The sequence below is a fragment of the Gekko japonicus genome, unplaced genomic scaffold (assembly GCF_001447785.1).
Source record: "Gekko japonicus isolate JY-2015 unplaced genomic scaffold, Gekko_japonicus_V1.1 scaffold1963, whole genome shotgun sequence".
In the NCBI taxonomy this organism is placed as follows: domain Eukaryota; kingdom Metazoa; phylum Chordata; class Lepidosauria; order Squamata; family Gekkonidae; genus Gekko; species Gekko japonicus.
This window is the reverse complement of record NW_015160276.1, coordinates 208,872-232,283: the sequence shown is the minus strand read 5'-3', so window position 1 is coordinate 232,283 and position 23,412 is coordinate 208,872. Positions and strand designations below refer to the sequence as shown.

Genomic DNA, 23,412 nt, shown 5'->3' with positions numbered 1-23,412 from the left:
CCCGCTTGTTCGGGTATGAAACGAGCAACTTTGCAATGCCGTGTGTGTGCGCGCGCACTCCCCATGCACGTCTAGTGACATTCTCGCTCTGTTTTCTCTCTTTTTTACGTAGGTAGCTTTCTTGTGGTGACAGATGAGACATGAGATCGTCGGCCTCCAGGCTCTCGAGCTTCTCCTCCAGAGATTCATTATGGAATCGGTAAGGAAGTAATGATGAGATGGTATATAGGTCAAAGGAAGGGCTCAGTCGAGGCTTTGGGAGTTCTAATTGCAAAGCACTCGACTGCAGTCCTTACAAACAGCGTCTCAGTGAAGACGGTCATTATTATGCCCATTTTACAGTCAATGACAATGAGGCCTAGAGGGGGGGAAATAGGAGAGACCAACCAAGCTTGGGTGTGATGCGTTGCAAGGCCACAGGACTGGATCTGGGCCATTTGGTCACACTTATGACACACAAAGAGTCGGACTCGACTGTGTGACTGAACAACAACAACAAATGAGAGCCCCCAAGGGCAGAACTGGCTCCGGCTACACTGGAGCCCTCGGTCAAAATTAACTGTTGCTGCTCCGTATTTTTGGATGTTCCTTTCTCAACCTTCTACGCACTCTACCTTCTCCACGATTTGGTGACCCACCCTTGAATATCTCTCATCTCAGCATGAAATTCCCAAAGCGGTTGTTGACCTGGGCTTATGATGCATCTTTGGAAATGATTATAGTGTTCTCGGTCTTTATATTCTGCTTATCAAGGCTTAAAATTACTGTTGGTTAGTTTGATGGGAAATTACTCCTTTGCATCTCTGTTATAGCTTACAGAATGTACCTACTGTTTGATCTTATTGTGCTATGTTTGTATTGCTGTTTGTTAAACTTCAATAAACAATTATTCACAGGGGACATTTCGTAGAAAAAGAGGTGCAGGAGCTCATTAGCATAACTTATTTGCATATGCCACACCCCCTGGTATCACTGGAAGTGTGTCAGAAGGCAACACCCACCGTTCAGGCTCCACTGGACTGTTTTGGATTGCTAGCTATGGGGGGGGGGGACATGCAGATCTGTCCTGGCAGAGGAGGGAGAGCTTGTACCTGAATAAACCTTAGTCTTAAAGGTGCCACTGGACTGTTTTGAACCAGGGGGGGGGATGGGGGGGCTCTGCAACTTACCTGGCTGCTTCTTGCTCTGACTGAGGGCTGCTGGGAGCAAGCGGTGGGGCTTGTTGCATGTGCCCAACCCCTGGGCTCTTTATTGCCGGAGCTCCGCTCCTCTACACTCCTGCAGGAAATGACCTCTGGGTTTTTATAATGTAGATCCAATTACATCCCGTCTAGAATCTCCTGTGTGGGGAGATGACCTCAAAATGTGGCTGTTGAACTGAGACACCCTTGTTGAACTGAGACACCCTTACCTGGCTGCTTCTTGCTCTGACTGAGGGCTGCTGGGAGCAGGGGGTGGGGCTTGTTGCATGTGCCCGCCCCCTGGCCTCTTTACTGCCGGAGCTCCGCTCCTGTGCGCTCCGGCAGGAAATGACCCCTGGTTATTCATATTTCTGTATGTTTGGGGACAAGGTTGCTGAGAGCCACCTAGGGCCCCAGACCAAGATTTAGGGATGCCAACCTCCAGGAGGGACCTGGGGATCCCCTGGAATCACAGCTCATCTCCAGAATACAGAGATAAGTTCTCCTGGGGCTTCCCAACCTGGACCTGGCAGCCGTACCCCTTCCATCCCACGCCGGTGGTCGGGGGTGTTATGTCCTCTAATCACTGCCTGGCGTCAGCCAAAGGCAGCTAGAGCTTCAATCCAGAAGACAATAGGGACTAGGCTCCTGAAGTACAAGTAAGGAGCCAATAGGGACATTGGCGGGAAGTTCAAACCCGCCAATAGGACCTAGGGGTGTCCCTCCCCAGTTGTATAAAGTTGGCCACCCGGCCATTAGCTTCTGTTCCATGTGTTAAGTACAAATAAACACGTCTTCTCCAATGTGGTCCGCGTCCTGATGTATCATACCCAGTACTTTTCAGGGGAGACCTGGCAACACTACAAGGAGAGACCGACCAAGCTTGGGTGTGATGCGTTGCAAGCCCGCAGGACTGGATCTGGGTCATTGGTCTCACTTATGAGAGCCGTACAAGTGTTGCCTCTGAACTAAGTTAGTGTGAGCTAGCTCACAGATTTTTGGCCTCCGGCTCACACGTTTTTGCCTTCGCTCAGGAAGGAGGGCTCCAGAGCAAACTCATTGATGCAGCGGCCAAATCGCTCACTCACAACTTGAATGCCAGTAGCTCACAAAGGAGAATTTTCGCTCACAAGACTCCACAGCTTAGAGGGAGCATTGCCCCTAAGTGCATAGCTGGCTCTGGCTACGCTGGAGCTAGGGTTGCCAAGTTGATCTTCGCCAGGAGTGGGGGGCTCCCGGCCGCGTCTGGTGTGCACGTGCATGCCGCACGCACATCACCTGGAAGTGACGGGAGGACACCGGGCACGCTGGGGGCTGGGCCACGGCCATACAAGGGAAAACCATAGAGTTTTCCCTTATATGACCGTGGCCCCACCCCCAGCGTGCCCAGCATCCTCCCGTCACTTCCGGGTGACGCGCATGTTGGGGAGGAGTTCCCCCCGGGGCCCGATACGGCGCCGCCAGGGAACGGGCCTCTGGGGCGGGGGTTTCCCCACCCCCCGGGGGGATTTGGGATCCCTAGCTGGAGCCCCAGGTCAAAATTAACTGTTGCCGCTTCGTATTTTTTGTATGTTTGGGTACAAGGTTGCCGAGAGCCACCTTGGGCCCCAGACCGGGTTGAGAGCCTCCAGGTGGGACCTGGGGATCCCCTGGAATTGCAGGTCATCTCCAGTCTACAGAGATCAGTTCTCCTGGAGTTTCCCGATGTGGATCTGGCAACCTTACCCCCTCCATCCCATGCCGGTGGCCAGTGGGGACCTGGCAACACTACCAGGATTGCAGCCCCTGAGAGAAATGGGGAAGTGAAGTCTAAGGATTCCAGTCACCAGGTGCGACCTGAAGATCTCCTGGAATTAGAACTGATCTCCTGACTACAGAGATCTGTTCCCTTGGAGAAAATAGTTGCTTTGGAGGGTGGACTCTATGGCAGTATTCCTATCTGAGGTCTCTTTCCTCCCCAAACCACACCCTTCCCGGAGCTCCACCCACCAAATCTCCAGGAATCTCCCAACCTGGAGCTGGCAACTGTAGTGGGCAGGGCTATTTTTGGGCAGGAACGCACAGGAACGGAGTTCCGGCTGGCTCCCGAGTTGGCCACGCCCAGCAGGAACTCATTAGCATAATAGGCCACGCCCAACAGCAGAAACTCATTAAGATTGGCTACTTTAAAGGTGTGTGGCCTAACATGCAAAGGAGTTCCTGCTACAAAAAAAGCCCTGGGTTTTGACAACAAACAAGATAAACAGAATAAGAAGCAAAAGGTTGGTGTGGCTGGATGACCACACTTCTGGTAACATGGGGGTATGGCCTAATATGCTAATGAGCTGTGTTGTCAGGGTGTGGCTTAATATGCTAATACGTTTCTGCTGTTGGGTGTGGTTTGTTATGCTAATGAGTTCCTGCTGGGCTTTTTCTACAAAAAAGGCCCTGGTAGTGGGGCTGATGCCAATTCTGGTAAAGCCAGGGCTGTCAGGACCCCAGTGGGGCAGGGTATCTCTTGCCCCTGCCCCCCGCCCCCCACTGCCAATCACCTGGCTGCTAGAGGGACTTACTGGCAGTGGGGGAGGCCTAGGTTGGTTCTGCGGCAATGTCACCGGCAACACCACTCCTAGCAGAAAAAGAAATTAAGTCGTTGTCATCGTCGTCATCATCATCATCTTCTTCTTGACAGGGGGGACGACTGTATTCTCTCTTTTCTATTTCTCCAGGAATGGAGAAAGAGGAAGGGGCTGCGGGTGGGAGAATCATAGAACACTGGTGCCTTCTAGGTCATGACGCCTCCTATTGTCCCACTTTACCCAGCACAGGCCCGATTTTCGGGTACTAGGGTCTCCAGCCTCCAGGTGAGACTTGCAGATCTCCCAGAATTCCAACTGATCTCCAGACTGCAAAGATCAGTTCCGTTGGAGAAAACGGCTGCTTTGGAGGGTGGACTCTATGGCATTCTACCCCTCTGAGGTCCCCCCCCCTTTCCCAAATCCTGCCGTTCCCAGGCTCCGCCCCCAAATCTCCAACCCAGAGTTGGTGACCCAATGATAAATCACTATACTGTCCTCACGTGACCCTTTTAAGGTGTCGCTAGCGTGAGATGCTAAAATTGTCGTTCTTCGGGGCTTAGCACTGTCTGAAAACTCTTGTTAATTTACTTATTTCTTCCCGTCCTGTTTTTCTCTCCCCTGAGGATTCCAAGTATCATAAAGAAATGCAAAAATACAATTTAGACGTGAGTTAGAAAGGTCCTGTCAGAGGGACAGGCCAAGGCTTGGGGCGAGAGCACATGTTTTGCATGGGAAATGTCCGTTCTTAAGATTTAATCCCTGGGATTTCTGGCAACAGGGTCTTGTGGGGTCAGGCTAGGAAAGAGTCCCGCTGTGACATCCCGGGGGGGGGGGAGATAGTAAAGGTTTCCCTTCCTCGAAAGCCAGTCAAATCCAACTCTAGGGGGCGGGGCTCATCTCCATTTCCAAGCCGAAGCGCCGGTGCTGTCCAAAGACTTCTCCGTGGTCATGTGGCCGGCATGACTAAACACCGAGGCGCACGGAATGCTGTTACCTTCCCACCGAAGCGGTACCTATTTATCTACTTGCAATTTCTTGCTTTCGAACTGCTAGGTTGGCAGGAGCTGGGGCCAGGGACGGGAGCTCACTCCGTCACACGGCACTAGGGCCTCGAACTGTCGACTTACAGACCTTTTGGTCCTCAGCTCAGTGTCTTAATCTCTGAGCCACCATGGCAGACAGACAGACAGACAGACAGACAGACAGACAGACAGACAGACAGATAGAACTCACCCAACAGCATTGGTCAACCTTCTTGCCTGCTAAATTAATTGCTGCTAATAATAATATTGTAAATATCTTGCATAATAATATAGTTTAGCGGCACTCAAGGCACTTCTTATATATTATTTCAGTAATCCTTACAACTACCCAGTAAAGTAGGCTGGTATTATTGCCGTAATGCAGGCAAGCGGGGTAGGGGTTTGGGTCGGATCTAAGTAAAAAGGTAAAGGTAAAGGTTCCCTTGCTCGAAAGCCAGTCGAATCCGACTCTAGGGTTGCGGTGCTCATCTCCGTTTCAAAGCCGAAGAGCCAGTGCTGTCCGAAGACCTTTCCGTGGTCATGTGGCCGGCATGACTAAACACTAAGGCACACGGGAAGTAGCTAGTGGCTACTAAAAGTATAGCAGCCAGGGCTGCCAAGGGCCCCCAGAGTACCCAGACAAAGATTCCCTCTGGGTCTCCCTCCTCATACCACCCCGATACAACATACTGGTCACACAAGTCCCACAGTTCTTTGAGGCCCCGAGGATTTTTCCTTCCCTCCTACCCCCCCTCTTGGTAGCACCAAGCAGCTTCCCAAATACCTGCCTGAGAATTAAGATCACAGGGAGAGGCCTTCTTGGTTATCCCATCAACCAAAGGAGCTTGTTTGGTGGGTATTTGAGAGACGGTCTTTTCAGTGGCGGCCCCACGATTACGAACCAACCAACCAACCACCCCAGGGAGGTGCACCTGGTCCCCTCACTTTCAATCTTCAGCAGGCAGTTGAAGGCAGTTTCATTTAGGATGTATTTGATGAATTTACTGGCAGTTTCAAATTTGGTGGGGTTTTTTTAAAATGTATTTTATGTATTCTGTTTTATGTATTTTATTTATATGGTGAGCTGCCTTGAGTTCCGTCAGGTAGAGGGGCGGCTAATAAATGTTTAAAATAAATAAAGAATGCCCCTGTAATGTACCACACAGTCTTTTTTTTTTGCCGTCAAGTCGTAACCGACTTGTGGCAACCATGTAGAGTTTTCAAAGCAAGAGACGTTCAGAGGTGCTTTGGCGTTGCCTACGGGGCTTAATAATTTAAATTATCAAGAAGCACTAAATTTGATGAGATTGAGGGTGACAAACATTGACCGACTCAGCACTTCAATTCGTGCTAGGCAAGTATGCTCCAACTCTGCCTTAGGGATTGTTCCACCTAAGAAAACTCCCTCATATATGAGCTTCCTTACATCCCCCAGATCTAGATATGTCTTCACGCTTGCAAGGTTGAATGTTTTTCCAACTGTAGAGCTAAGTGGCCGTTTTGCTAAAATACAGTACTCAAATAGATTGTGTAATTGTGGATCAGGTGCAATAGAGACCTTAGATCATCTTATGTTATTTTGCCACCAATGGATTGACCCCAGATCCTGCTGGATTACTCCTATTTTACAAAGATATCACCTCCCTATGGAACCCTGGGTGATAACCATACTATTAGCTGATGAGGACCCTGAAACGACTCGCTTGGTGGCAAAATATCTTTCAATAGTGCTATTTTTAAAGCGGCTTTGAAATGTTATGAGTACCTTTTGTATACAATTTTAAAATTTTAAAACTAATTTCCATAATATCATGGGATTTTATAGAATTCATTGAAGTTTATAAAATGTGGTCTGATGTTACTGATTGAGAGCATGTTTACTAGCTTTTATTGTAAAGGCGTTCTGTCTAAATATCTTGTAATTTTATGTAATGCATTTTATATTTGTTGTTTGCATGTTTGGCTTAAGACCTCGGGTCAATGAAGCTAATAAATGAAATGGAAATGGAGAGACGTTCAGAGGTACTTTGGCGTTGCCTGCCTCTGGGTCATGACCCTGGACCTCCTTGGAGGTCTCCCATCCAAATACTGACCAGGGCCGACCCGACCTAGCTTCTGAGATCTGAGGAGATTGGGCTAGCCTGGGCCGTCCAGGGCAGGGCAACTATCCAAATATTTACATGGAAGCAGGGCTCTTTTTGCAGAAAAAGCCCAGCAGAAACTCATTAGCATAATAGGCCACACCCAACAGCAGACACTCATTAGCGTTCCTGCCCAAAAATAGCCCTGCATGGAAGACTCCACACTAGGGGTGCCAGCCTCCAGGTGGGACCTGGGAATCCCCCGGAATTACAGCTCATCTCCAGAGTACCGAGATCAGTTCTCCTGGAGAAAACAGACCCTTTGGAGGGTGGACTTTGTAGCATTGTACCCCACTGAGGCCCCTGCCCTCCCCCGGCTCCATCCCCAAATCACCAGGAGTTTCCCAACCTGGATCTGGCAACTCCACCCTCCCATCCCCTGCTGGTTGCCAGAGGGACCTGGAAACCCTGCCTACTCCACACCGAGTTCTGATCCCTTCTGGAGATAAAACAGGACTAGAAGGACCATTATTGTGGCCGGTTAAAGTCGCTGTATCTTACATGTCGCCTGTGCCACGTTTGGTTCATGTGGCTGAAAACGAGAACCAGGTTTCCTTCTCTGGTATCGAAATGCGCCGTAATCAGTGTCCATTCAGTCTGCTACAAAGATATGCATACTTTATCACAATGTGAGTCATGTGAGACATCCCTGGGAATGTTGCAAGAACGTGGAAGGGGGAAGTGGGAGGGGTGGTTTACAGAGGACATTTTTTTCCTTCCCATGCAATCGTGCAGAATGCGGAACAGCCCACAGTTGCCTTCGTAAACTTTCTGTTTGCTTGCCCTGTGAGCGGTGGCTGCCCGAGTGCTATTTTAAAGCTTGTAGTGTACTTTTACAAAACCACAAAAAGCTACGACCGAGCTAACATGGAAATCCTGCCCTGACTTGACCGCAGCTGAAGCACCCAGGACAGGATTGGAGGCGACTAAATCCAAGCGCAAAGTTTACGATGGAAGGTTATGGCAACTTCAAAAGCTTGCCTGCAGTGAAGGGGATGATTCTGTGTTTCTGTCCTTTGGGGCTAACACAGATGCCTTAACTCTGTTGCCATATGACATGGCTAAGGTCTGGTTCATATGTCATGCAAAACCATGGTTTAGTTCAAGTAAGACTAGTTGATTCGGCTAAGTTCAACTCAGATCCAGATGGTCAGCCGTGTTGGTCTGAAGCAGTAGAATAAATTTAGAGTCCAGTGGCATCTTTTAAGACCAATGAACGTTTATTCAAGGTATGAGCTTTTGTGTGCAAGGCACACTTTTCCAAATACAGTGGAATGGTAGATGAGATTCGATAAGTTTAGAACCTCATCTACCATTCCAGTGTATTTGAAAAAGTGTGCCTTGCACAGGAAAGCTCAAACCTTGACTAAACCTTTGCTGGTCTTAAAGGTGTCACTGGACTCTAACTTTGTTCTAAATTCAACTTAATTCAATAGCTTAACGACTTAGTTCAACTAAGGCCCCATTTACACGGAGCATTTGCCGTGCTAAAGATACGGATGAGAGGCGGATTTTCCGGGCGCGATCACACCGCAACATCTGGGAAGTGTAGTGCACCCGTGGCTAACCCGTGGCTTCGTGCCGAAGATACGGAGTAAAAAAACTAGTACTTACGATGTACTAGTTTCCGGAAAATGCAGGGCAAGGGCGGGCGTCTGATCGCGTCCCGTCCTAGTCCCGTCGCAAACCAGGTAGGTTTTTTTTTTAAGTCTGCACAGGATGCGCACAAACGATCATGCACACGCTCACCTTTTGGTGAGAAAAAAGAGAAAAAAAATTCCCGTTTGCCACGGAAGCGGCGCCTAGCGATTGCTGGTGTGATCGCGCCGCTTCTTTGTCGCGCTGCAGGATAGCCATGTGATCGGCACCTCACGCCCTAACCATGGGACCTCGACGGGACGTGTGATGGGCAGCCGCGCATTATTTTGCTCCGGGGCAAACAGCCACGCTTCCCCCCCCCGCATATTCCAGCCCGTGTGACCGGGGCCTAAGAATAGTTCCTGCTCAGGTAACTATGGTTAGTTAGGGATAGGGTTACCAGCTCTGGTTTGGGAAATTCCTGGAGGTTTGGGGCGGCACCGCTTCAGGAAGACAGTGTTTGGAGAAAGGAGGAAGCTCGGTGGGGATGTGATGTCACGCTAGGGCTTTAGTTTCTCATAGACTCTATGGTATACCACAGAGTCTGCCCTCTGAAGTTGCCTTTTCCTCCTGGGAACTGATCTCTGTAGTCTGGAAATAAGGTGCAATTCCAGGAGGGCTCCACATCGGCAACCTTATTTACATCGGCAACCCTATTTAGGGACCATCTAGCCAAGATCTAAAACCATAATTTGCAGCTTATTAACCACAGTGAGTTTTATGATTTTGCAGGGTGTACACATTTGGACATCCTAGTTTACTCCTAGCTGGTTTTTTGGCATTGAAAACTAACCCATAGTTAAAATAAGCAGTGGCTTTGTGCTATGTCCCTCCCAAGCCTAAAGCTGTATTCAGACGCACTAACAAGGCTGTATCTGAATATGGCCTCCGGCACGAATGGGCCTTGTTTATTCCCAGCCTTGCAGGCTTCCTCCCTCTTCCTCTTATGCATGATTGAGGGTTTCCTTGTTTGAAAGAAAACCATAGTCTTGTTGTGATGTCTGAATTCAGTGAGGTTGAGCAATGCCTGAAAGATGCGTTACCGAGGCATGTCTCCCTGAGTTCACGAATGAGATAAACATTTGGTTTACAGTTGACTGTTTCTTGAGACTCCTTTCTCTTTACCAAATAAAGATTTGCACAAATGTTGGCGCTAAACTGAGCTTCTACACGGCCATTCCACGTTTCTCAAGGGCAGCTGTCACTTCTGGATCAGGGATTCCCGAACTGAGTGCCTAGGCTTGCCAAGTCCCCCCGGGGGGCAGGGAACCCCCCGCCCCAGAGGTTCGTTCCCCGCCGCTGGCGGATTGGGCCCCAGGGGGAACCCCACCCCCAAAGTACGCGACGTGCACGTCACCCAGAAGTGACGCGACCACGCCGGGCACGCTGGGGGCGGGGCCACGGTCATCCGAGGGAAAACTCTATGTTTTTCCATTGGATGGTCGTGGCCCCACCCCCAGCGTGCCCGGCGTGATCGCGTCACTTCCGGGTAATGTGGATGTGGCACGCGCGCACTTCGCGCACGCGCGCACACTCCGGGAGCAACCTGGGAGTCCCCCCGCTCCGGATGAAGGTAGGACTTGGCAACCCTATGAGTGCCAGAGGTTGTACTAAAAGGGACTGAGGGTGGAGAAACCAAACAATGCCTGATGTCATGGGTTTTTCCTCTTGCAAGAGAAACAGCAGGTTGGGTGGGAGGGGGAAGTTTCCCTGGGAGAAAGAGGGCGGAAGATATCAATAGCACAGACTCCCTGCCATGCCTTTCCACCAGATGGGAAATGGTGGAGACCCTTTGTGGCAATCATCCTTTAAAAATTTGCAAAACAGGACGTAACAGAAGACCCAGTTTTCCGACTGGAGCGCAGTCCGTGTTGGCAAAATCCCACTGCTGACACCAAAATGATGTGAGAAAGAAAATAAGTGTGACTGAAACAAAAATACAAATTAGGAAGTTCATTTCCTAACTTGCATTTTTGTTTCAGCGACATTTATGTTTCCCACATCCTCCTCCCGGGCTCTGAACCAATCCTTGTGATTGTGGCTTCATGCAAACGCAAGGATTGTCAGCCAATCAGAGCCCATGGAACTCCGCTGGTTGGGAGTGGGTGAGCCAAATTCAGCGTGAGAAGGGTGAGGAAACCTTTTTTACTTTTGGATAGGGATTTTGTGGCTCTGGAAAGGAGCATCAGCTTAGCTAGGCTTTTATTTGGCTTTTAGTTGAAGTTTGTGGGTCAGCTTAGGGAATAAAGCTTAGTGTGTGTGAAGTGCTGATATATTGCTTCCGACACTATGGTGATGCTATGGCTAAATGCTCTCAATAATGTCCCATCAGCCAGTCTGGTGTAGTGGTTAGGAGCACAGACTCTAATCTGGGAGAACCGGGTTTGATTCCGCACTCCTCCACATGCAGCTGCTGGTGTGACCTTGGGTCAGTTACAGGTTCTCTCAGAGCTGTTCTCTCACAAGCAGTCCTCGAAAGAGCTCTCTCAGCCCCACCTACCTCACAGAGTGTCTGTTGTGGGGAGGGGAAGAGAAAGGGATTGTTAGCCGCTCTGAGACGCCTTTGGGTAGTGAAGGGTGGGGTACAAATCCAATCTCTTCTTCTTCTCTTTTTCTTCTTCCTCATCATTAACAGCCTTGCTCAGGTTTTGCAAACTGCAGGCCGTGGCTTCCTGTATTGAGTCAATCCATCTTAGGCTGGGTCTTCCTCTTTCCTGCTGCCTTCAACTTTTCCTAGCATTATTGTTTTTCCCGATGACTCTTGTCTTCTCATAAAATGTGTGGCGGAACAGTCCTGCTCTGGTCTGCAGGCCCTGTTCCACCCTGCCCTCCTGGGTTTTCCCAACACCTGGAGGGTCCTCTCTCCCTCTCAGTTCAACCTCTGCCACCACCTGACCTTAGCAGGAATTGCCCACTGTGAAGTCAGGGTTCCCAGCTTCCCTTCCACGTTCCGAGGCCTTGCCTCTGTGTCTCCCGCTTCCCAGAGTCCGGTGATCACAAGGACCACTTACTGCCTTTTGCACCACTAGGGGAGTAGCCACTTGCCAACTGACTGCCCTCCCCTTTCTTCCGGCACTCCTTTTAAAATAACATGTCCAAGATGGTGGAGATCTATGTGACACAGAAAACCACTACCGGGATCCAAAGTTATAAAGCATTTATTAATAAGAAAATGTTCACAAGCATACATTTAGCCAGGGTTTTTTTTATAGAAAAAGCCCAGCAGGAACTCATTAGCATAATAGGCCATACCCAACAGCAGAAACTCATTAGCATATTAGGCCACACCCCTGACAGCACAGCTCATTGGCATATTAGGCCACACACCCCATGTTACCAGAAGTGTGGTCATCCAGCCACACCCACCTTTTGCTTCTTATTCTGTTTACCTTGTTTGTTGTCCAAACCCAGGGCTTTTTTGTAGCAGGAACTCCTTTGCATGTTAGGCCACACACCCCTAATGTAGCCAATCCTAATGAGGTCCTGCTGTTGGGTGTGGCCTATTATGCTAATGTGTTCCTGCTGGGTGTGGCCAACTTGGAAGCCAGCCAGAACTCCGTTCCTGTGCGTTCCTACCCAAAAATAGCCCTGCATTTAGCACAGCACCAGATTGAGCAAGGGATTCCCTAAGAAATGGGTAAAACACAAAAAAGGTGGGCTCCTTAGCATAGAAAGTTACAGCTCTTTTACAGGAGTGCCAGGACCTTCATGCTTCCTTCAGGTGTGCAAGTCAGCACATGGCAATGGCTGCCTCCTCCAGACCTCAGTTAATTCTCTCTGCTTCGATGGAATCGGCACCCCAGAGCTCTTCCTCCCTGCTCCCAGGACTTTTTATCATCCCTCTTTTCCACACCCTCTGACCTGGTCAGGCTGGGCCAAAGAAGCTTTTCCTGAAGTCTCCGGAAGTTTCTTCCTGAAGTCCTTCGAGTAATACCTCCAAATCTCTATTCCCTGCTGAGGGGTGGGGGGTGGACCATCATATTGTCCCCAGCTGGTCCTATTAGCATTTCTTAAGCGGTAGCTAAGGTGAGGCTGGAAAGCCATTGGACTGACTTCCCCCTTGCTGCCTGTTCTCTGCCCAGAGAAAACAACTTCCCATGCAATTGTACCCCAATTGTACTCCCGGTGAAGGTTTTACTCAGTTCAGACCTCCACCCCAAAAATGCATTTCTTCACAATGTGACCAAAGCAGGATTTATTTATTTATTTAATTAATTCTATTTATACCCCGCCCTCCCCGCAATGCGGGCTCAGGGCAGCTTACAGGTGGCAACGCCAATATAAAAATTGTTAAAAAACATTTCTAAATCCCACAATACAAAAACATTCTTAACAATTATTTGACTAGAGTTCTCTAGATGTTCAACATAAGATCAGATGGCATTTTTTATAACTGTTCAGCCTCATCTGCTCCAGGGACTGATGTTCACCTCATCCAGGGCCAGGTAAAGATGGAATAGCAGTGATGTTAGTGGCGGCTCCTACTCATACGCCTGGTGGAAGAGCTCCGTCTTACAGGCCCTGCGGAACTGCATAAGATCCCGCAGGGCCCGGATCTCCTCCGGGAGCTCATTCCACCAGGTAGGAGCCGCCACCGAGAAAGCCCTGGCCCCAGGCTGGATTTGTTCTAGAAACCACTGGCTTGTTTTTTTGGGTGGTCCACGGTATCCGTAAAACTCTCCTCCAACACCACATTTCAAAGAAATCCACTTTCTTCCTGTCAGCTTTCTTCATTGTCCAACTTTCACACCTGTACACAGTGATGAGGAATACTACGGCCTGAATTAACTTGATCTTGGTCACCAGCAACACATCCTTATACTTAAAAATCTGTTCTAGCTCCTTCATGACTGTCCTTATTTTACTGTGACAAATGAGCATCCTGTTAAGGGCCCCTTCCTTCCTAACTGGTATGTGCTGGTCCTGTGGAAAGGTGCTTCGTGTGGGAAGAAAGAAGCCTTGAAGCTGCTGAGGTAACCTGACTGGCAGGGTTGCTAGGTCCTTTTCTTCTGCCCGCTGGGAGTGGGAGGGAGCTTCCTGGGAGTGGGCGGGACAGGGTGATGTCACCACATGCGCCATCCCTGGCATGATGATGTCACACAGAAGTGCTTCTTGCTCCTCGTGGCCCGACTGAGGGCTGCTGGGAGCAGGGGGTGGGGCTTGTTGCATGTGCCGGCCCTCTGGGCTCCTTACTGCCGGAGCTCCGCTCCTGTGCGCTCCTGCAGGAAATGACCCCTGGCTGGTCCTGTGGAAAGGTGCTTCGTGTGGGAAAAAAGAAGCCTTGAACCTGCTGAGGTAACCTGACTGGTAGGGTTGCTAGGTCCTTTTCTTCTGCCAGCTGGGAGTGGGAGGGAGCTTCCTGGGAGTGGGCGGGACAGGGTGATGTCACCACATGCGCCATCCCTGGCATGATGATGTCACACAGAAGTGATGTCATCACACTGGGGACACTGTGCAGTGACACTCTGGTATTTGGGGCAAAATCTGATGGTATTTTGACCAAAATACCAGAGCATTACCACACAATGTCCCTGGCGTGATGACATCATTTTCATGTGACTTCATCACTCTGGGGACATAGCGCACAGCTGTGGCTGTTGGGATTGGGGCTTCCCCCTGATGGCCAGCTGGCTGGCAGCGGACTGGAGCCCATAAAATTGGGAGATCCCCCACTCCTTCCTGGGGGCTGGGAACTCTACTGACGGGAGAAAGGGGAATCAAATCTCCCTTCAGGGATTATTTACTTTACTTGAGAGCCAGCTTTAGTTTATATATTGAAGCTGTCCACCCGTACCATTTCCCTACTTTATTTTCTGGTATTATTCCCTATTGTCAGACTCTTGAACAGACATACTCTCAACAACACTCTCTTTTCAGTGATTTGTTTTTTGAGAGATCAAGCTAAGACCATTTGTGTCAGAACTGACCAGGTTGTCACCCATACAGGAATTAATTAAGGTTCGAATAAGGCCCCCCAGCACCCCATCCATCACCCTTTTCAGTCAGCCCACCTATATCTAGCGCACACCATTAGGCCTCCATCCCCCACCTGCAAACTACTATAGTTTATAGTTTATCTATGGCTATAGTTTATCTATGGCTAGCAGAGTCAGGCGTTCAAGGTCACTTCACATACTTCCCAAGTCGGGAGGCATCTTAAGGAAACAGTTGTGGAGCAGCTAAGCTCATTCCCACACTCACACACACTCAGCTGAGACCCCCCCCAGATGCAAACAGGAAAATCATAGGCAGTGAAAGCAGAGTTTACAAAACTCACGGCAAACGAGGGTCTGAGTTTGACCCCTATTACATACTTTATTTTCTGCTATTATTTCTTTTGTTGTTCATCTCCATCTGTGTGTCGTCTGTTGAGCCAAATATCTACGAAAAAGTTATCTCTGTTTACCTTACAAATAAGTACAGACCAGTGTTGGCTCTGATATTGCACCAATCCTCATCTTCAGCTGTCACTCAAACCATGGTTTCAGCTTTCATGAAACTCACTGTTTTCAGCTACCTGTCTGTTTCGATTCTTTTTCTCAGCTTCGTTTGGTGGCCTCCAGGGGTGGAACAACAGCCCTAACTATGCTTTGCCAAGGCAGATCACATGGCAAACCATGAAGATCACCAACCCATTTCAAGCCATAGTTCTTGGTTCTAGTTTGCTGGCCAAGCCCACACCGTGATTTGCTAATTCCAAAAATCACCTGAAACCATGGTTAGACATCCTGGGTCATGGTTTAACACAATGTTAGAACTCTGCCACGATGTTTAGTCCTTTTGTCACCATGGTCTGTAGCTGGGATACTCAGACAGCAGTATTTTTTTAAAACAAACACAAAACACCAGACCAAACACATAAACAAACAAGGATGGTAATTGAAGTGCCGTAGCTGGGTGTGCATCAATTGGAGATTTTATTGGATACAGATGGGAGAGTCGGTAGACTGAAAATATTGAAATATTTGCAATATGGTTCAATGAGCCATCTCGGCTTTCCTCCTATTGCATAATCCTCATGTACCAGCTGCCCTTACAGCCTGCCAGCAACTTTAGTATCTTCCACAATTAACATATATGAACATAAACATGAAGCTGTCTTCTACTGAACCAGACCCTTGGTCCATCAAGGTCAGTGTTGTCTACTCAGCCTGGCAGCGGCTCTCCGGGGTCTCAGGCAGAGGTCTTTACATCTCCTACTGCCTCGTCTTTTTAAACTGGAAATGGTGGAGATCGAACCTGGGACCTTCTGCATGCCAGGCAGATGCTCCCTCACTGATCCACAGCTCTACCCTGGGGGTGAAATGAAGCTGCCTTATACCGAGTCTGTCAAGTGCAGTACTGTCTTCTCAGGTAGGGCTCTTTTTGTAGAAAAAGCCCAGGAGGAACTCATTAGCATAATAGGCCACACCCAACAGCCAACAGCAGACACTCATTAGCATATTGGGCCACACCCCTGACACCACAGCTCATTAGCACATTAGGCCGCACCCCCATGTTACCCGAAGTGTGCTCATCCAGCCACACCCACCTTTTGCTTGTTATTCTGTTTACTTTGTTTGTTGCCAAAACCCAGGGCTTTTTTTGTAGCAGAAACTCCTTTGCATGTTAGGCCACACACCCCTAATGTAGCCAGTCCTAATGGGTTTCTGCTGTTGAGTGTGGCCTATTATGCTAATGAGTTCCTGCTGGGCGTGGTCAACTCGGGAGCCAGCCGGAACTCCGTTCCTGCCCAAAAATAGCCCTGCTTCTCAGACTGCCAGCAGTTCTCCAGGGTCTTAGGCAGGAGACTTTCACATCATGACCTTCCTGGTCAATTAAACTGGAGATGCCGGGGATTGAACCTGGGACCTTCTGCATGCAAAGCAGGGGATCTTCCACTGAGCCACAGCCCCTCCCACAATGTCTTGTGTCGAACCTCCAGGCAAAATCATTTCTACCATTTTTTTGTAATTAACAAAGGGTGAGCTATCCCGACTCAGGAGGATGTTAATTAAAATGTTCATTAATTAATCCCTCGTGTTAACATTGTTGCTACTGGTAGATGTTACGAAACGTTGTTGTTCTTACATGGAAGTGAGGAAAGAATCCTATAGGATTAGTGTTAGCCTGTTATTTCCAGAGGGCACACAGAAGCCCAGAAGTAGATCTTCTAACTCGGGGGTGGGGAGGCACAGCTCAACATCAGGCAGTTCTGTCCTTAGGATGAGCAAAGAAAACTGTAGCTGACGTCAGAATTCCTTCAGAGCCTTCTTGCAAACCATCTGGAACTGAAAGCAGCCCGCCTCTGCAAAACTTTTGGAAAACAACTTCTGAAATTGCTAGCAAGATACAAAGCAGCCACATCTGGGACTCTGGGGCAAGTGATGCTCTGTCTTCTTGGTGCTGGGGGGGGGTCAACAGTGGGAGGGCTTCTAATGTCCTGGCCCCACTGGTGGACCTCCTGATGGCACCTGGTATTTTTGGCCACTGTGTGACAGAGTGTTGGACTGGATGGGCCTTTGGCCTGATCCAACATTGGTGTCTCTTATGTTCTTATCTCCGTTGCCCACTAAGTGAGGACTACCTACAGACCTTTCTCCTCACACTCTTGAGATTTTTTTTTGCTGCTGTAATCGAAGAGCATTTGAGACAGCCTTAGGACAAAATTTGGATGTTTGTTTTTGTTGGCAGAGTAATGAACGCAGCAACAGTGCACAACCTGATTAAAGCGTAGATAAAGGTTTATTTAGGAACTAACATAGTAGGAAAGACCACAGACAGAGACAGGTTCCTAACTGTATCCTAGGTAGAACCAGTTTGGTGTAGTGGTTAGAAGCGTGAACTCTAATCCGGGAGAACTGGGTTTGATTCCCCACTCCTCCACATGCAGCTGCTGGTGTGACCTTGGGTCAGTTACAAGTTCTTTCAGAGCTGTTCTCTCTTTCGAGGTATCTCAGCCCCTCTTGAAAGAGGTCTCTCACCTCACAGGGTATCTGTTGTGGGGAGGGGAAGGGAATGGAAATTGTAAGCTGCGGAGACTCCTTCGGGTAGTGACAGAGAAATCCAGGTGGGCAGCCGTGTTAGTTTGAAACAGTAGAACAAGGTTTGAATCCAGTGGTACCTTTAAGACCAACAAAGAAAGGGGAAATTGCCTTAAGAATAGCAATCTGGAGACAGACAAGGAATGACTCAACAGGAGATAGAAGCCCAGAAGTAGACAGTGTTTGCCTTATTGTCCTATCTAATTGTCTTCTTGCTGCCCCCTTTAGGGTCTTCTTCTCTTCTTCTCTGTACACCAGACACTGCCTTTTCCAACAGTTTTTACCACATTTTCAGGGTTATGGACTAAACAGATAATTCTCCAGGTCTGTTATGAGTTTCTTAACCCTGTTCATATATCATTTCCCTTTTGAATGGCTCTTTCCAATCCGTTCTATAGAACTCTCAGTTTGCTTGGCCAGGCGAACTCTGTTGACCTTTAAGAAGAAGAAGTGATTTTTAGTTTGTCATCAGTCTGACAGAGGTCTTCCATGAGTCAAGATATCTTTTCCTTCCCCCAAAAGTGGACCCTTTTCTCCACATCTTGAAGATCTCTCTTTAAAGTTTCTTCTTCTGATCAGTCAACGGTCCAGGGGTCTGAGCTAACAGCATCTTTATTTATATAACTTGTTTACCACTTTTGTGTAGCTTACAACCCCCCCCCCCATGTTTACCACTTAAATTTCTTTTTGCTATAATTCACACCTCACGCAGTCTGAAGCTTATTGTTTCCAGACCAAATGAATTCATTTTAATCGCATAAACCTCCCACCATCCTCTGGGAGGCACCATTTAGCATGATAGCAAAGCCAAAATAAAAATGCAACCAGAGCTTAATAAAATAGAATTAAAAACACATTCTTCAATTATTTATAACCCCATATTTTTGTGGATGGGGGTTATTCACCTGAACTGTTCACCCTTAGATTCAAGATGAAGAAAAAGGCAACTGTTGCCCTTAGATTTTTCATTGATATAATTTTTCTTTTTACAAACAGAAAAATATACAATAAAAATATACAATATAGACAGAAAAACAGAAAAAATATACAAGATAATTTTCTTATATGAACAGAGACATGTATAGACATGAACACAGACAAGGGCCATCCTCTTTATCTACTATATCTAATTCCTATATAAACTACACTACACTAATCTATTTTTTACAATTGTCAATCAGAACTTACTTGGTTACATAACATTTATTTATATATACTCTTCTGTTTTATCTTTATTCTATCTTTTCGCCATTGCGTCATATCTAGCATTTCATTATTACAAACATGTGTTGCCTGACTCTGTCTCTTCATCACTCTCCATTTTACAATTCAGCCTTAATTTCCCACTATATAGTCAAAAATACATTCGATTTTTCTTGAAATTTATTTATTTATTTGACTTATACTCGGCCTTCCCCGCCAAAGCAGGCTCAGTTCTGAGTTCAATCTGTTATGTAAATAAGATGTTAGCTTTGCCATTGTAATAGTAATAGTAATATACTTTGTCATTGTACATAGTACAACGAAATTAAGATGCGATCATTTCGGTGATCTACAACAATATTCATATACACTCACACAACCATTCACAACTATCTCATAGCTCCCTTAAGGTTCCCATAGCATCTTAAAACCACTAATGTCACCCAAATTCCAATTTCATACAGCATTTAAGGCAGTAATAGCTCTTGAATAAAAACTATTTTTTAATCTGTTTGTCCTTGTTTTAATTGTCCTTGTGGAGAAACGCCATTTTGTGTATATGTTTAAGTTGGTGTGGGCCAGATAGGAGGGGACCATCAAACCTGAGGTAGGCTTTGGCCTAGTCTCCTCCTCATTCCCCCCCCTCCTGTCTCCAACTAGTAGTCTGAGGGCAGCTCCCTAGAGAGGACAGGAAGTCCATCAAGGCTGTGAGGAGATCTGCCCCAGAATGCTGCTGGAGGAAGAGTCACTTCCTGGGCGGGAAGGGCTGTTTTATATAGTGGAGCTTTTGGGCGGGAAACCAGTCTGTGAGAATTGAGAGCAGTCTGCCTGGAGTCTGGAGCCAGTCAGGCTGTCGGCTGGAGACTGCAGGAGGCATAGGCCATGTTGAGAGTCCTCCAATGAAAGCAAGTCATGTGCCTGCCCTGCAGACCATCTAGACAGGGTAGGTGTAGTGAAGGGAGAGATGGAGCGATTTATTATCCACCTTTATTTTGATTCTTCAGTTCACTGTTAATATGCCTGTATATAGTTGAGTGATTTTAAAATAAATTATTTTACTGTTGACCCTGAGAAGTCCCTCTGTACCACATAGTTCCCCCAGCCGCTTGGACACGCTAAGAGTGGGTTGGGGACTCCATGAGGAGGAGAATAAGGGCAAAACGGTCAGTTGCCAACTCTCCAGGGGAGCCCCGAAGATTACCAGGAAGCCCCGAGGTGGGTTCCTAGTGACATTAGAGGGAGGTTAGGAGGCTGTCCCGCCTAACCAGAGCCCAAGACAGGGACAGTGGTGGCAGCAATACCCGGAGGCAGTGGTGAAAAACTGCCCCTTCAGGTGCCAGGTCAGGCAAAGGAGGGGTGGGCAGAGCGGGGTCTGCCAGCAGACGCGGGCCCGTTCCGCCACAGTCCTATATCTTCTGCCCGAAGGCAGCAGTTCAAACAGGGAATGTCCAGGGTGTGACGAATCCTGCAGAATGTTCTTTGCTTTTTTCAAACATCGAGAACTATACAATTCCTCCAGGAATGGGAGGGGGCAGCCAATGATCTTCTGGGCTGTGATGTACTCAATTAATTTGTTCTTCCATTCTGCCAATTCTGGGCATTTCCCCGCCTTCCATTTAGATGCAAATGTCACTCTTGCCGCCGTGCCCATATATTTAAATAGTTCACTATGTATTCTTGTAATATTACTTGGTAAAATATTTAACAGGATGTTTTTGGGGTCCATCACAAAATTAACTTTTAATATCGTTTGTACCTCTTTATCCAATATCGTCTTGCTTTCTTACATGTCCACCACATATGGTACTTTGACATTTCCAACAATTTTCCATTATAACTCTTATTGGTTTTTGCATTTTCTTTGTTTGCCCTTAGATTAAGCTTGCCGACCTCTGGCTGGTGGCTTGAGAATCGAGATCTCCTAGAATTACATTGGATCTCCAGGCTACAGAGATCAGTTCCCCTGGTGAAAGTGGGTGGACGCTATGGGATTATGCCCCATAGGACGTCGCTCCCCAGGCTTCCCCTCCCAAATCCCTAGGAATTTCCCAGCCCAGAGCTGGCAACCCAACCTTCATTATTTCTATCCCCCCAAATTTCTTTCTCTTATTTTATTCATTGCGCCTGACCCCTAGACTTTGGCACAGAATTGACTCATTCGCCTCCACTGGCTTCAACATTGTGCTACACCAGCAGCCCTATTCCATGATTCTCTGGTTTTTGGGGTGCTGGAGTCCTGGCAGCCCCGACATACATGCGTGGAAATTAAGGGCCTCCATACAAAATATGAAATATTTTGCACACACATTTTGCAAATACATGAGAGTTCAGGATGGCTCAGTGCAGTCCAGACAGAAGATGTGACAGTTCTGAAAATCCAACGGAAGTGTGTCAGAACAGTCTGGAAGCTGATGAATGGCAGGGTTATGAACTTCCTAGGGAATTGGGGGCGGCGCGTGGGGAGACGGGTTTGGGGAGGGGAGGGGCCTCAGTGGGGTACAATGCCATAGAGTCCACCCTCCAAAGCAGCCACTTTCTCCAGGAGAACTGATTTTTGCAGTCTGTTGGAATTCCACGAAAACTCCAGGCCACACCTAGAGGCTGGTACAGCTAGGTGGGTTTACTTTCTGCTTTACTTCACTTGTAGTAACTACTGGGGTGATTTTTTGGTGCAAAGGACCATTCTAGCTCTGCCCTTCCCAAGTAGCTGCACCTATAGTATGTGGGTGAAAGAACTTCCTTTCCTCTTTTGCTCTTCTTAGTGTATCTAGGTAGACTGAGGACAAAAAAATCCAGCAAAAAATTCTGCTGACAGAAGCAATTTCCATCAGCAAAGCGAAGTTTCCTTTCCTCCCCTCCCCATCTGATGCAGCCCCAAATGTCGTCCCCCCCAATGCTCTTCCTGGAGGACGGGAGGGGGGCACAGGAAAAGCATGAGGAGGACACTGGTGATCTGCAAAAGGAAGACAAAATGGGCAAAATCATCCCACTTTCCATCAACAGAACTTTTCTACGGACTGCAGCCCAATATGGGGTTGCCATGTGCCCACTGGAGGAGGGAGATTTCCTTGCTCATTGGCACTCCAGCAGCCACTGGGAGAGAAGGAAGGAAGGAAGGAAGGAAGGAAAGGAAAGGAAGGGAGGAAAGGAAGGAAGGGAGGGAAGGAAAGGAAGGAAGGAAGGGAGGAAGGAAAGGAAGGGAGGGAGGAAAGGAAGGAAGGAAAGGAAGGAAGGAAGGAAGGAAGGAAGGAAGGAAGGAAGGAAGGAATTCAATCTTTTAGCAAAGGAGTGAGTAAGTAACGAAGGAAGGAAGGAAGGAAGGAAGGAAGGAAGGAAGGAAGGAAGGAATTCAATCGCCCTCAGTGATGGTGTGATGTAACTTCTGGGAAATTCCAGAAGTGAAGTCACATCTTTCTAGAAATTGCTGGAAACTCTACAATAAGACCATAGAGTTTCTGATGATTCCTAGAAAGGCATGATGTCACTTCTGCGTTTCCCCAGGATGTCATGTCAAGCTTTCGTTGCCCCCCATGTCCCCAGCTCCCCCTGGACTCCACCCCGATGTCACTGGAGGAGTGGAGAAGGCTGAGGGGGTACAGGTGCATGGAGCAGAAAGCAGGGAAGAAGGACTCCTCTCCTGACCCTTGTTACACTGGCATTCACACATTCTGGTCACACCTTGTCTTCGTGGTATGGCTACTTTTGCTACGCATTATTAAAACTTTCATGGTCTGTTGCACAATACTTAGGGGTGCCAGGTCCCCCCGGCCCCTGGTGGGGGATGGGGGGACGGTTGTCATCTCCAGCTTGGGAAACTCCTGGAGATTTGGAGATGGAGCCTGGAGAGAACAGGGACCTCAGTGGGGTACAATGTCACAGAGTCCACCCTCCAAAGAAACCGCTTTCTCCAGGGGAACTGATCTCTGTAGTCTGGAGGTGAGCTGTAATTCTGGGGGACCCCCAGTCCCACCTGGAGGCTGGCATCCCTTTCCAATCAGTTTCATTTACAGCAGCTCTGTTCTCCAGCACCACTTATCTTGCCTCCCACCCTGGCCCCGGATTCTGTTCTGCTGCGCTTTCTCTTTCTTTGCCGGATGCAGCGGTTCCAAAGTCCGGGCCTCATTGCTTATTGTTCTTCCTGAGAGCCTGGAAGGCCAGAATGTGTTTGTCAGCATGACTTGCTCTTGCATGACAACATTGAAAAACAAAGGCAAAACTGAATCAGCACATCAGTCAGCTTTATCATGCGCCGCGTGTGACTGGCTTAGTTTTCCGGGCTAGCTGTTTGTGTGTGTGTGTGTGTTGCGGCAAATTTTTTCCAGACAGCTTGTTGTGAACAACCCTGTCAACAGGATGACTCTGCTTTTTCAGCGGCCTGCTAAGAATGTGGCCCTGATGCTGGAGATTTTTAAAGACTTTTAAACTGTACCCCTGAAATCCAGACAATACGCCGCAGAGGATGGGTGACCTCATCTATAGGGCCGTCATTGGCTGTGCTTCTCTTTTGACCCCAGAACATGGTGGGATCGCTCTCAGTTCTCCAAGATTGCCCACTGAACGCTAGGCCAGGGTCTTTGCTAAAATGCATTTCTTGAGAGACTGGAAGCACGAATATTTATCGGTGATAGCATCCAAAACCGTTTAAA

General features: G+C 48.1%; 1 protein-coding gene across 1 annotated transcript in view; it reads left to right on the top strand.

The window, feature by feature from the left end:
• Window positions 1-23,412, top strand: part of ASAP1 (ArfGAP with SH3 domain, ankyrin repeat and PH domain 1) — a 270,879-nt gene that overhangs the window by 51,785 nt on the left and 195,682 nt on the right. The window contains exon 2 of the mRNA XM_015415263.1: window positions 113-199. Coding sequence (XP_015270749.1) covers window positions 141-199 — 59 coding nt within the window. The 5' untranslated portion in view covers window positions 113-140. The remainder of the gene's footprint in view (window positions 1-112; window positions 200-23,412) is intronic.